At 41.8% G+C, this 15,748-nt stretch overlaps 1 protein-coding gene across 1 annotated transcript in view; it reads right to left on the bottom strand.

Annotated features, from left to right (window-relative positions):
- akap1 (A-kinase anchoring protein 1) overlaps nt 1–15,748 on the bottom strand; it is a 44,622-nt gene that overhangs the window by 17,278 nt on the left and 11,596 nt on the right. The window contains exon 2 of the mRNA XM_033045699.1: nt 1,219–3,009. Within this exon, the coding sequence (XP_032901590.1) occupies nt 1,219–3,001 (1,783 nt within the window). The 5' untranslated portion in view covers nt 3,002–3,009. The remainder of the gene's footprint in view (nt 1–1,218; nt 3,010–15,748) is intronic.

Raw genomic sequence — 15,748 nt, 5'->3', positions numbered from 1 at the left:
TCCTTCTCTATCCCCCTCTCCCTTCCCAGTTCTCCCACCAGTCTGACTGTCTCCGACAACATTCTATGTCTGTCCCGCCCATTCCCGACACCTGTTAGAAAAAGGGTCTCGACCCAAAACATCACCCATTCCTTCTCTCCAGAGATGCTGCCTGTCCCATTGAGTTAACTCAGCATTGGGTCTACCTTCGATTTAAACCAGCATCTGCAGTTCTTTCTTACACAAAATCTCCTACATGGTGGGCTGGGCCAAAGATCAAATCACATAGGATTCATTAAGAGTTGCTTAATCAAATCAAACAGTCTTTTTTTCTGGTAAGGTTTAAGGAGAAAAGGGGAAAGTTGAAAGATGCAAGTCAAGCTTTATTTTATATGCAGTGGTGGGTGCCTAGAACATGCTGCTAGGGCACGAAGTAGAAGATACAATAGCAATGTCAAAGAATGTAGACAGGCATGAACAGGGAGGGAAGGGGAAGGGGAATGGGAGGGGGGGGATATAGATCATGTGCAGGCAGATGGGATTAGTTTAAATTGGTATCATGGTCATCTGAAGGGTCTCTTTGCTTTATGTTCTGATCTACTAAGCTTAATGTCACCTTTCCCAACGTGATATTCAGTAATTTGCTAAAGAGGCTATTTGAACAGAATTGTGTTCCTGGGAAGTGGAGGAAAGACCATACAACCGACTCAAATCATTAAGGATAGGGATAGAAACACCATTTGCATTATTGTCGCTCAGCAAGTTTGCAATTAGGAACAACATGCCTGGTTGGCTTATTAAAAATGAAAAAAGGTGTTTAAATAGTTCTGGGAATCACGTCCTCAGGATTTTCCTTTGTGGTTCAGCTAATTTCAAAACAAAAAGTTGATCATGCAACCAGGAAAGTGTATAGGATTTAAAATCAGACAACTTTTGGATATGCATTTCAAACATGAACAAATACACACAAATGCATGTTGGTGTGTAGACCTATATTGCAATAGATTATGGGGTGTGAATTTGCAGTGATGCTCAGTTGCTTTCCCGCTCCCATTAGCATTTCTGGCTAAGTCAATACAAATTTATTCAAGATTGTAAGGACTCTTAAAGAGTATACCATAAGATTGAAGTACATTATAATTAGGTCTAATCCTATTTAAAGTGGATGTGTAAACATCTTTATGTGGCTCGGTCATGTAAATCTACATTATTTCAGTTACATTAAGACGGCTAATTTACCTCCAGAATGATCAAAATCCATTTCGAGCAGCATGTGGCCAGGCCCATTAGTGCCTTCCACTTGACCTCCATTAGCATGCATCATTTCAGTGTCATCTTGTAGAGGTTTAGGTCCATGTTTTGGATCTTGTTCCAAGGAATCTCCTCCAGCTGCAGAGTCATTTAGTGTGTCCTCTTTCTTACTATCTAGTGTGCTTTCGAGTAAGCTGCGTGGCAAATCCTCTCCTCCGGCGCCATCTTCCGAGTAGCAGACACTGCAACCCGAATCCTCTGCCACAATGTTCAAGTCTTCTGAAGACTTCTCACTAAATGTATTGGGCTGCAGCTCCTCTGTGCACACACAACTTGTGTTCCCAGATGCAACTTTAACACAATCCTTCGAAACATTTCCTTTCACAATTGATTCATTTGACAATAACTTTGCCCTTAGCTTCTCTTTGGAGGTCATTTCACTCTGAACACTGTTACTTAACAAGCCCTCATGGTTTTCCAGCTTGCATAAATCCACATCGGTTTGGGGTAGATAATCCCCAGCAGCTCCTTCTTCCAAGTGGCAACCGGGGTCTTCTACTACTGGATTATCTTCAAAAGTGTAGCTGGATCCTTTGGTACTTGTTAGCTCTGCAGAATGGCCCTGCTCTTCATCTTTAGCGACATCTTGGCTCAAGTCTTTGAATGCCTTCTCCTTTGGGACCGTACTCTGTGTTACTTCTACCTCATTAGCAACACACTCCACTTCATTGCCCTCCTTCACCTCAACACAAACTTTCTGCACATCTCCAGCCGCAGGCAATACTGTAGTGTCAGCAGCAGAATTTGTCAGCTTGTTACTTTCCGTTCCTGTTGTGCGCTCCCCTTCTGCACAAGGATCTAGCCGTGAAGAACACAATTCCTCTTTAGCTGCCATTATTACCTCAGAGATCAAACTAGCAGCTGCCTCTTCAATCTTGTCCAAATGAACTCGTCTGTCAATTGATTCAGTGGATAAGCCATCATCTGCGAAGCGCGTTTCTTTATGTAATTTGCTTCCTTGCTCAGATTCTTGGCGAAGACCAGTTGGAATTAAATAGGGGCCGATACCAACGCCATTGAGCACAGGGTTGAAACATGGGGGCTCTGTTGTATTTCCCGAATTTTCACCTTCTGGTTCAGGCCTTTCCATGGTGTGGTGGTCAGACACCAGCTGTTTACATTCCATAGAAGGGGTTGTAATGATTTTTGGTAAAGTTTTGTCAAGTTTACCTTTGGCATCCAGATTATCGGATGACTTTGCAACAGAAAAAGGAGAACATGCGACCACATTGCAAACGGAAGGTTGCCGGGCCTCCAAAGAATCAATGCTAACTTTATCCACCATTTGATGAAGGTAACCATCCTTCTCAACTTTGGGTGATACCTGAATGGGTCCTTGCACATTGGGCATGAAGAGAGCTTCGTGGGATGGGGACGAGTCCAGGATCAACTTTTGAGCATTTTCTTCACTGGTATCTAACAAATTGCCAGCAACATCCGCTTTCCCCAATGCTTCGGCTTGTAATGTAGGCACTGCTTGCAACTTGGCTGTGTTTTCATTCTGGTTATGTTTCTTGGCAACTGGCATTATATCATTCTTACCATCTTCCACAGTTGCACGTTTCTCTTCTCCAACCCTGGCGTTTTGTTCTGGTGCATCAATAAGCGGCTTCTTATTGCTTTTCTTTCGGGTGATGAACCACCACCAGCCAAGTAGGGCCAACACTCCAGGGAGGGTATACGGAAAGACATTTCGGAATCTTAGAACCATTGCGGGACCTGAAAAATAAAATGGGGTTTTGTAAACTTTATTTTAGAGATAAGGCAGAAACCGACCCTTCGACCCACCAAGTCCATGCCGACCAGCGATCACCCTGTATCCTACACACTAGGGACAATTTACAATTTTACCGAAGCCAATTAAGCTACAAACCTGCACTCTGGAGTGTGGGAGGAAACCAGAGAAACCCACAGGGAGAACAGAAACTCCAGACAGACATCACCCATAGTCAGAATCGAACCCTAGTCTCTGGCGCTGCAAGGCAGCAACTCTACTCAGCACCACCCCAAATTATAAATGTTACACAAGTTATATCTTATTTCACTAGCTGATCAGACTGGTAGATAACAAATATGGCAAAACCAGAAAATTCAATCTTGCATGCTGGGGACTTGTTGCATTAAACTATTGTTATTCTCTTAATGCCTTCACATTTTTTACTTTTGGATCTTACAGTATTAATACATTTTACAGTCTACACCGAGTTTAAAGGAAACACAAGGAAATACATTCTAGTCAATACAAGTAGAATGTAGCAACCGGAGGCCTGGTTAGCCTATAAAGGGGACCAAGATGCATGCGAGTTGAAAGGGTGGATGGCAGACAACACCTGCTGAGCTCGATGCCATCAGGATTTCCAAATAAATATTTAAAAACTCAAACTTGAGGATAGGGAGAAACTGTCCAATTAGAACTATGACAGATGGGCCACATCCAACCTATAGATTTGAGATAGAAATAAAATCCTGGAGTAACTCACAGGGTCGGCAGCATCTCTGGAGAAAAAGGTTAGGTGACATTTAGGGTTGGAAACTTTTCAGATGCTGGCTTATCTTTGGTATAAACCAGAATCTGCAGCTCCTGCCGACACACCATCCATTTGAGATGTCAGAAAGAAATTCTTACAATTTGTTAGTTATATTGCTCAAGATTTAAGAAATGCTTCCAGCAAATATCGTTGCTTAGATTTGAGGGACAATATAAATTGCATATGCAACCAAAATGTACCATGTTACCACAGTATTACCAAAACTTCTGCAAAATCTCTTGGTTTAAACACAAAGGGCGGGCAACTTCATCTGTGGCCTAATAAAGCAATTTGCCACTGAACAATGCTGAGAGCAAGGAATCAATGCCAACTGGCTACATGCCAAATTAGTACAACTGGCTACGGTGTTACAAAGTTACTGAACACAGTAAAGTGTAACAGTTCCAATATTGTGTGTAGCATTTCATATTTAAACATACAAATTGCATGACGGTATTCTAGCTATTCTAAATTAATTTACAAAAGCTGACCAAGTTCCAATTTCTGCTGTCGCTTGAAGCCCAACACTCACTTTACAGTGCATACACATGTAATTGATTCAGGTTCAAGGTCCTTTTCAGCTAATTAGAACTGCTGCCATTCTATAAGGAACATCCAATTACAGAAAAATATAGCAATGCTGTGCAGATGGACAGCCTGAAACAGAAACCTTTGCTGTGCAATTTGCTCTCAATGTCAGCAAGACCAAGGGAATGATTGTTGACTTTAGAAGGGGATAGCCGAGGATCCACAAAACCCATCTTCATTGATGGGTGAAACCCCATTGATGGGGTAACAGTGCATCCAAAATCAGAGTGCCTGCACTTTGGAACGTGCAACAGAAAAAAAATAATTGAGCCACAAATCATTGTGACGGTAACATATTGCACAAACTATGCAATCCTTTTGATGGGATATTTAAGTGTCACTTTGTGCAAGTTATTACAAGCAACCTTATAACAATAACAGGGAGATTTGTCAGTGTACAAAGTAGTTTGACAATTTATCTTTTGTGTCTTGATAACTACATGCTGTTCAAGTAGCAGTGATTGAGTCTTGGCACTCAATCCAAACATTGATTGGCTACATGCTGGGAATCTGGTGCATACCCCAGTCTAATCTCCATTGATGGGTTAGTGGTGGAGCGAGTCAACCACTTCAAGTTCTTGGGGATGCATCTGAAGATCTACCCTTGGCCCAGACCATTGAAGCAATCAGAACATCCTCTTTGTCAAGATTGAGGAGATTCAGTGTCAACTCATACCATTGAACTTGTGCAAGTGTGGTGGAGAGCATATTGACTGGTTGCATCAGTCTGGTTCAGCAAGGAACAAAGAGGAGATTATCGTAAATAGTCAGCACCTCCCTGCCCATCACAGGTACTGACCTCCCTGCCATAGAGATCTATAAGAGACATCCAGCAGAGACCCACACCACCCTGGGTTTGTTCTCATTGCACGCCTACTATTGAGAAAGTATAAGAACCTGAAATCAGTGTCCACCAGGTTAAACGATGGCTTCTTCTCAACAAACATCAGGGTCACTAACAATTTTTGGTTGCACAACTGAGCTTTTAAGCACTAGTATTGGTATTGTCTATTGAATGATTATTACAGGTTGTGAGTATTGTGTTTACAGACATATGCTGCTGCAAGTAAAAAAAATGTTGGTAGAAATGACCATTAAACACTTGATTCTTGACGTAGCAACTGCAATTTCCCTTGGTTAAAGGATATTGGTACCAAGTCATTAATTTCAGGCCCAGTCAAGAATCTGCATTAAGAGCTCTCCCTATCCATAAGACAACAGTAGACAATACACAGCAATTAAACTACTTTTTGAATAGTAGTCTGAAACCTGGGATGATACAAATCCTGTGAATCTACTTCTCCGCATGCACTAACGAGACTCAAAAGAGTATTCCACTTCTACTTTCAAATAATTCACCAAAATAGTCCCAGTTTTGGAAAGTGAATAAACACATATCCACTGTTACCCAATCTTGATTGCAATTATGTAGACTTCTTGCCAAAGTGGTTGGAGGTTAATGCAATAAACCTTGCCTGTTTTGAAGGGGTGAATTGTGTAGTGTCAAGAGGATATTTTTCACGTAAAGAATTAATCAAACGTGGTATTAATTTTTCATGCATTCAAAGCTAAAAGGCTCACTTGCCAGGCCAGTTTGTCAAACCACAATTGGGCAAAGAGAAAAGGAGGAACTTACTGCTCTGAAAGCCAGCTATGGATGAATGGATTATGTTCTTGACCCAGTCACTAGATTGTGGATTTACTGCAGACTTTGAGCAGAAGTCTAGGCTGATGCTCCACATGGGAGCCAAGTGTTGAATTACTGAAGCTGCCAAATTTCAGATGATAGATTAAACAGTTTCTATTTATCATCAGGCAAGAGAAGATCCATTGAACTAATTTACAGGAATCAATGCTGTCATTGCCTGTCTATTATAACAAATCAGACTTGAGGATACGCAAAAAGCTGGAGTAACTCAGCAGGTCAGACAACATCTCTAGAGAAAAGGAACAGTGACATATCAGGTCGAGACCTTCAGACTGAGCCACAAGTTACGTACAGTTTGCTGCTGTATTTTTGACCGTGGGTATAAAGCAGAGGTCAAAGGGTTGCAATTAGCACCAAATGAAAGTCATTTAAACTGCCTGAAGAGACGAGGACTGAGATTACTAAGTGGCAGCGAGAAGATAGGGCACTGACATTTTGATGCTTCAGGTGGCATTAGTTTTGCCAAAAAATAATTTACTTGCTTTGGAAAAGGCCCATTCCACACTCAATGAAAATTAGAGATGCGTTATCCAAGATTCACAAGCTCAACTAGCAGTTTGATAGCTAGTAGACTTAAAATTTTAAACACCCACTTCCGTATCTCCACTGAGGTTTTATTCAGTGTACCCATTAATCCTCAAGATGACAAATGCAGGTTCTAGCTAGAATCAGGTCTCGAGAACAATTTCAAAGTTACAGGGATTCATTGACATGTGATGATTTTATCTTTTCAACTCCACCCAAGGCCAATACAGCCACAGCAAGATGAAGCTTCTCTTTATAACAAGAAAGTAGTGAGCTACAGAAGATCTCATGCCGCTCACCTACATGACAATGAAGACCGTGTCTTAGCACGACAAACGAGAAACTAAAATAAGGGCAAGAAAAGAAGCAAATCTATACACTATACAAAGCTATACTTCAAGTCAGAAAGCCAGTTTCAAATCCCACTGAACACAGGCAAATCAAAGCATCACCTCAAAGAGGAATGGTTGTTATGTGCTGGGCCAAAATGTAAACCTTTAATGCACATTAATAAAAACAGATTAACAGATCTCAAATTGCTGTTGTGGAAGTTGCTGTGCTGAAATCAGCGACCACATTGCTCTTTGTAATTACTTTTGCCTGCAAGATATTTTAAGATTTTCTCGAATTGACATCTATAGTGGCTTTTATTCCCACTTCAAATATTTCTTAAAATAAAATTTCAAGATAACATTCCTACAAAGGTTCAATCTGGTATTGTAGCGTGTGCCAGACATAACCCTATTGATGGGGCAACAGTGCATTTACAATCAGTGTGCCTTCACTTTGGAAAATGAAATGAGCTACAGATCATTGCAATGGTAAGACTGCACAGGCTAAGCAATCCTTTTGATCCCTACCATTTCTGCACAAAAATTCCAACATTTCCCTACCATTTCTGGACAAAAACGTCATCCATTTCACCACTAACTTCCATCCGGCACTCAAATACACCTGGACCATTTCCGACATTTCCCTACCATTTCTGGACAAAATAGATGCTGCCTCACCCGCTGAGTTTCTCCAGCATTTTAGTCTACCTTCGATTTTCCAGCATCTGCAGGACCTTCTTAAACAATCCTTTTGATGGGTTGTTTAAGTGTAGCACTTCTATTCAAGGGATTACTAGCAACCTCATAACAAAAGGGAGATCTGTCAGTGTACTCAGTGATTTGATTAGTTATCTTTTGCTGGGCCTCTGGTAACTATACACTGTTCCAACAGTAGTGTTTGATTGTAGAATTCTGGCACTCAATCCAAACATTGATAGGCTACATGCTGGGAGCCTGGTGAATAAGAATCCTTATTACTGTGCATAGGTAGGCAGAGAACATGGCATGAAATCTTGCTTTCTTCAGGCACACTCACAGCAATGAACAGAGGGATTGACTAGTATGCGGCATGTTGGGGTGGGTAGTGCAGTTGCTCAACTTTGGGACCTGGGATTTGGAACTGTAGCCCAGTTGGTAGAGAGAGCGTGGACCTTTGTAGAAGATCAGCAGTGGTCACTCATTGACAGACTGAATTATACAGCATCTCGTTATATCCTGCTGGATGTGGTTCAGCTGCCATCTCCCTCTCTCCTTGTTTGGCTGCACGTTGAGGTACGAGTGGCCATGGAAAGAGAAATGAAGACACTGAGGGGAGGCAATATCTTCTATCCCATTCAGAGATGAGCAAGAATGTGGAATCTGGGCTGCCAGTTAACATATGTAACAGCTGCTGCTAGTTGCAAAGGCCCAGATCTCGATCACAAGCAGCCGCACGCGGTTCAGTTTAGTTTGGTGTCATGTGTACACAGAGGTACAATGAAAGGCTTTTTCCGGCAGCCTCTTGATCCAGAGCTTGCAAAGGGGGTCGGGAGTGGGATTCATTTAGAGATCAATGTCCGGCTTCAACCCAACAGCAACAGAGGAAAATGTCTCCATCAGTTCTCAGCTGCACAGCACGGAGGGTGGTTGGCGCACCAGGTCAATGGCAATGGCGTGAGAGAATAGGGGCCTTGAACCAGCAGCCAGCCCAGCACCGCAGCAAGTATAAATATATTGTCACCATGAGCCCTCGTGGCAATTCCATTTGCACTCATTCCTGGGAACAAATCTCAAGTGCCATGGTATCAATATAGTCACAGCTAAACTGTCGTTTGAAAAATGTAACACATGGGACGGTCAGTCCAGCACAAACTTCAGCTTCTTATTTCATCGCCCAATCTGTGCTCCCAGTTACAATCTTGCTCTTTGTGTACCATTTAGTCCAAGGTAAATAGTTCAAATCATTTTTATTAACAAACTCCTGTTCACTTCCAAAATAGTCAGCAATAGTCTGCTCAGCAGGCTAAAAAAAGGAAGTGCATTCCTTTCCCTTAAAAGCGAGGGACACAGCATTACTCAGCTGAAGCAGACAGCAGTTCTGTGGGCAGATTGCAAAATATTGAAATCAGCACGTGCTACATTCTGTAATGTACCGCCAAGAATTTAAAACTTGCAGTTAAAATAATTTAAAGCAGATTTTAAAGATCTGCAGGTTTGTACTTTTGCACCGAGCAAATGCAGAACACAAGTTGTCGATTATGGACCATTATGTAATTATATAATTAGAGAGAATGTATTTGCAGTTTGAAGCACTAGAGTAAATAGGCAACTTTAGATTTTAATCTTGAGATTCTCCACACTTGAGTTTCAATTTCTCTATAATCAGGTGCACACATGATCAGCTATTCACCATCTCATCTTCCTATCAGAAAAGCTGGCTTATGCTGTGTACTGTAAAGTAACAAATTAATAGCAGGATGCAGGCATCATGGAATATGCAGCATGCACTACTTCGCAAATTGAAGATAGGTATTCAGACTGCAGTGGCCAGCTCAAAAATCAATTAATGGAAAGTATGGGTAGATTTAGTTACTAAAGTACACCAATTGGATCTATAAATTCAAGGTTCAAGGACACTGGAAAATGCAGGCTGTAATACATTAAGACAATTAATCGAAAAATAAATGGCAGTCAAGTTTGCTGGTCTAAAAGGTTGCAAGTTGGCTATGATCAATGGAATTACAGCACAAGGAAAATAGCATCCGATGAGATCACCGAAGATGGTGTTGGGCAGTTTATGCTGCAAACTTCATATTTTATGAGTTGGCCAGAGACAGAGTATTAGCATTGATAGCACTGTTCCAAGGAGTCTTGCACAATGCAATATTTGGAATGCAACCCACAGATTCTTCTCTGCACAAATGTTCCCACAAAATACACTCTCATGACCCACTCTCATGCCAAATCATGTTCTAAGCATTTACATGCACTGTTCGTTGCATGTTGCTCCCAAAAACAAGGTCAAGATCACAATGTTAGATGCAAGGCAAAAGGAAATGCAGATTGTTCACCAACAATTTCATTACAGAAACTGTGCAAGCAACTGATGCTTTTAAGTCAAAACATGTCAGATTCATTACAGAAAGCACACTTTAAGCAAGGAATGGCAGCAGCACATCTTGGAATGATAAGAGGCTACAGAAGACACTGCAGAAATAATTATTTCAGCACTCAAAAGGGGAAAATGAGGGGATCTGGGTAGTATAGTTTGAAAATGTCCTCAGCGTGGATCAGAGCTACTGTAACTTGTCTACGTAGAGGTGAAAGTATGTAAAGGAGACAACACACCCATAACTGTATGGAGTAATGCAAGTAGAGGGAGCAGTGATCACATGCTTAAAAATAGAGTGCTTTTAAAAGCAAGCAATGCAAATATGACAGTAGTGGGCTGTGTAAATCAGCAATGAAAAGATATTTGTGGAAGTGGAACCATCAGCTTTCTGCAGAAAAACAGAGGGAAGCAGACACTTGGCAGCTTTCTATTGTGCTGCAACAATCTATCATTCCACAGATTTTTCACTTGACTGCTTCAACACAGCTGCATATTCATTCAACTGCATCAATTTAAGATTAAAACAAGACTGGGCAGAAGTACAACACCTCATACCAACATCTGGATAAACAGGCTCTCACCATCAAGGACAAATTACTTTAACAGCAGTTGTTTTTTGAAACAGCTGATAAGGCTGGTGAGAGAGAATTGCATACTTTGCCACAATTGGAGTCAGAGGTGTTTGGCAGTCTAGTTCTTTGGGAGGTGATGAACCTCTTCCACTGCAGCTTGAACTAATATATGGACTTCTGGCCTCAGTACAGGTCTACCACCAATTTTCCAGCACCCTTGGTTCCAGAGCCTTGCTGGATTATCAGTTTTGCCAGACCAAGGTCACAGAATTATACTTCAACAATACACCTCCCCCCCCCCCCCCCCCCCCCCCCCAACTACACCTCTCCTTTATCTCTAATGCACCATAGACTTCTAGAAACTTAAATTTAATATAAATTAAATGTGAACTCACTCATTCGGGGCAGAGGGACACACCACGAAAGAGCACCTGTCACACGCAATGCCCAGTGAACTAGTCTGGCGGTGTTGTAATTTTGTCCAGATTAAAGGTGCCAGATCAGTTACCAGAAAATTCAGTGGTGTGCTTTTACCATCCCAAGTTCACCTCCATTTTGAGCAGCAGTGGGGAAGGATTCCCACAAAACAGCAAGAGGTATTAGTTCCCCCCCCCCCCCAGGGGGCTATGACATGTTGAATCCTTTTCTCTTTTATACAGTGTCTGGCCATGGCGAATGGAGATTAAGTCTGTTCTACAGGATTAGTTTTGGGTATGTGAATGACACGCCCTGAAATGAAATAGGTCCCTACCATTTTTTCTTCCCACTCTGCTTGTGAAATCCTGCCATGTTACAAGCCCAAAGCTTGAGGAATGTGCCCTCATTCCGCATCAAAGGAACAAATGTGTTAGACAGAAATGCAGATGCTGGCTTGCACCGAAGACGGACAAAATGCTGGAGTAACATTGCAGGACAGGCAGCATCTCTGGCAAGACCTGGATTAGCATTTTTAAACCCGGTGCCATATAATCATCCTTCCGTCTCTTTCTAAATCACTGTCTATCTCTCTCATTTCTCTTTCCCGTGACTTCCAGCCTGAAAAAGGCTCTGGACCCAAAACGCCACCCATTCCTTCTCTCAAGAGATGCTGCCTATCCTGCTGAGTTACTCCAAGATTTTGGGTCTACCTTCAACAGAACAATTGCTGACTTCGGAAATGGGAAGTGAAGCCCACATGCCAGTTGAAAGAAATAGCGTCAAATTTCAGAAGTTAGGTGTGCCATCAAATACTCTAGCAGATTTTTACAGAGACACTGCAGAACATACCTTGAATGGCTGAATGTGGCCTGGTACAGCAACTCCAACACAGAAAGGCAACAGTAGGTAGAGAACAGTCATTACAGTCCTTCCTAGACACCACACCCCACCATCAAAAGCATTTACAATGAGCTGCCACAAGGTGGCAACATAAAAGATCTCTACTATCCAGATAAGACCCACTTCTCCATCAGACAGGAGGTGCAGAAGCCTGAAGTCCCAGGATCAACCACTTGCCTTCAACCGTCAAATTCTTCAACCTCTGCAGACCACCTATTGCATTTCGGCAGACTTATTTCTCCAATTGTTTTGTGCTGGTCTTTTGAGTTTTATATTCCTGTCTTTCAGAAGGTTCACAGCAATAAACTAAATTTAGTGCTCACTGAAGAGCAGTCGCTTAGAATCACAAAATGTGTGAACGGGCCCATTGACCCAACTTGCCCACACAGACCAGACATGCCCCATCTACACTAGTTCCACTTGCCTGCTTTAGGCACATATCCCTCTATACCAGGGGTCGGCAACCGGCGGCCCACGGGCCAAATCCGGCCTGTAACCCAAAATTATATGGCCCGCAGGCATTTTATTTCTCCCAATTTGTCCTGAGGCTCGCAGGCGACCTGAGAAGTGCAGCCAGTCCCGGGGCTCGCAGGCAACCCGTGAACTGCAGCTAGACCCAGGGCTCGCAGGCTACCAGGTAGCTACAACCAGTCCCGGGGCAGGAGACCTGGGCGTTACAGCTAGTCCCGGAGCTCGCAGGCAACCTGGGCGCTACAGCCAGTCATTGGGGCACACAGGCGACCTGGGACCTGCAGAAAACTAATTCAAAAACATATGAAAACGAATGCAAAAAACACCAAGTGTCACACTAGTTAGCATGTATTATTACTAATTAAGTTAGTATGTATTATTATTACCTCAATTTATTAACTATGGCGATAATGTGGCCCGCCATCCACTCAGACATGGGTCCTGGACCCCAAGCAAAACAAGGTTGCCGACCCCTGCTCTAAACCTATTATATCCATGTACCTGCCCAAATGTTTTTTTAAATATACTTGTAAAGTGGGAAGTGCAGCAGCCAATTAGTTACGGAACTTCCTCCAAATAGCAGTAACCAGATTATGGTTTTTAGAGGAGATGTCAATGGAAGAATAAATAAGTAAGTTGAACCTAACTTTACAAAGGTCCAACAGCACTCCATACCTACCCAAAACGTTATCATTCCAAAGATAACATCTGATATGGCAAGGCACCCTTCATTTTACACTGACATCACAAAAAACTTTGCAGTCAATTAAGCCGATTTGACTACCAATGGAGAATTTAAATATTAATTCAAGTACAATTTCCCCATGCTACTGCGACAGAGGTCCTGACTAGGCTGCAAGAATGCTGCACTCAATTGAGCAAGCAATGCCGTTTTAATTTGCAAGTGTCTGCCACAACATCTGTTGCTTCCTTTCTTTCAAAGGTGTGGCAGCCACCTTAATAGCAGGGACACCGAATTAGTAACTACTTGTAAAAATAATCTACAGACAACATTTCAGCTCATCCTACTTCAAAATATAAATGCAAACATTTCAGTGCATTACCAGTCAGAACTGGAAGGGTTTCGAACATCCAAAACACTGAAATAATAAGTGCACGCATGTGCACAAAGTCTCTGTAGAAATTGGGATAAGATTTACTCAAGCCAAATTTAGACTCTTTCAAGCAAATTATCTTCCATTTGCTCAATAGTGTAAAACTTTTTAATTACGTACATTCAAGCCACTAGAAATTAGTTTTACTGATCAAGACTCTTAAAAACTAAATAATGAAAAGGAATTACAAAACAACTAACCTGGCAGGTGCAACTCAAATTAACAAAGTGTACTTAAGCACTCTAATTTAGGTCAACCCTTACTATAATCAGCTCCAAATTCAGAAATACAAAACACAGTACACTAATTGAAACAGTTACAATGTCAAAGTCAAACCTTGTGACAACTTGTTTTCAGTTTACTTTGTTACCGAGGCAAACATAACCACAATTTCTCCTAACACTTACGGTCTCCCATGAAAACTAATCCAAAATATCTCAGATGTGAAATGGGTGGGGGGTGGGGTGGGGCGGCGGACGCACATTTTCAATTCATTGAATAGTCACTGGTCTTAATCTACAATACCATCCTCAACATCACAACCATGGTCTAAAGTTGCATCAAAGCCTTAAAATTGCCCATTTGTCTGGAATTGGTTAACATATTTGAATTCCTTCGCTACACTTTCCAGTGCAAGAGTTTTTTTTTATTCCAATCACTTGGGTACCAAAGTCAAATATATAAACAGCTCATTATTGACCAACTCCTATCAAGCAGAATGAAATTCAACCAAAACTACCACCGAGTTTTCTGCACTTGTATTTATGTATGGCTTGATTGTACAGTACGTATTGTATGTATAGTATGACTTCACTGGATAGCATGAAGCTTTTTACCGTATCTTAGTACCACTCATAACAAACCAATACCTTCAGGTCTCACAAATTTTCTTAAGTCAGCAAACTTCCGACAGAACGCTAAAATCAATCTTCCAATAAAATCTTATTGGCAAGTCGAACAAAGGATTTATTTGAATAAAAGGCTTAAAACATCAATTAAGCTCCAAGTTAAAACCAACAGAATATAATGTCTAATTGTAGTCCTGTAGGTCTGTGTCCAAGATGGCTGCCGTGAAGAGAGAGGGGACGCTGGCGCGCTTTGGCTGCCGCTGCTCTCTTTTCACACTGTGTTTTTGATTTTCTGTTTTTGGATTGAATTCTGTTTTTAATTTGTGTCACTGTGATGTCTTTAATTACTTGTTTTATTCCGATTATATGTTTTTATTCCGATTACTATGTAAGGTGTCCTTGAGATGTATGAAAGGCGCCCATTAAATAAAATTTATTATTATTATTTTTATAATGAGCTCAAGCAAAACTGCTGCCTCACTGTGACCCACACTAGTCTTCTCATGGTGCTCTGGTTTCCTCCCACATTCCAAAGACATGCAGGGTTGTAGGTCAATTGGCTGTTGTAAATTGTCCCCTTGTGTATAGAGTGGATGGAAAAAGTGGGACAATAAAGAACTGGTGTGAATGGGTGATCGATGGTCAGCAGGGGCTCAGTGAGTCAAAGAGTCTGTTTCAGCTACTTCAGATTCAGATAGCTGCACAAATGTGGAGGAGGCTGGAGCCTTCAAGCATAGGTTTGGACTGCGAACTGCCAAAAAGAAATTATATAAGGCACTTTAAAATACTTCCTATTCAATGCAGCCTTGCATAGCCGATAGATATGCAACTTGACCCCAAATGCTGCAATAAACTCAGCCTTCAAAATACCCATCTCGATTTAGAGATACAGAGAGCAGTCGTGAAACTGGTTACTGCGTCCAACCATTTGAGTTGAGACTTTACTCATAAGCTCCTACATTTGAGTAAAGTCTGTTCCTAGCTTGCAACTCTTCACCCTCTGTTATTCAGCATGCATTTGTACAGAATTACAATTCATACTCAAGGTGAAGATGTCACCTTTGAATTCCCCATTTGGTTTCTCAAATAGATGGCCCCAAGTTGAGGTCTACCCCACACCTGTTATAAATGCCAAACCAATAAAAACCACCCATAGATCCCGATTGTTCTGCCTGTTAACCAAAGTAGAATAAAGTAATGCCCAAGCCATGGGCATGACCGACCGAGGCAGCACAGTAGCGCAGCAGAGTTGATGCCCTACAGCACCAGAGGTCTGATTCAATCCTGACTACGGGTACTGTCTGTATGGAGTTTGTACATTTTCCCTGTGACTGGAGTTTCTCCACCCGCTCCCATTTTTAGA

The sequence above is a fragment of the Amblyraja radiata genome, chromosome 28 (assembly GCF_010909765.2).
Source record: "Amblyraja radiata isolate CabotCenter1 chromosome 28, sAmbRad1.1.pri, whole genome shotgun sequence".
NCBI lineage: Eukaryota > Metazoa > Chordata > Chondrichthyes > Rajiformes > Rajidae > Amblyraja > Amblyraja radiata.
Note: the sequence above shows the minus strand (reverse complement) of the source record. Positions and strands in the feature narration are given on the sequence as shown.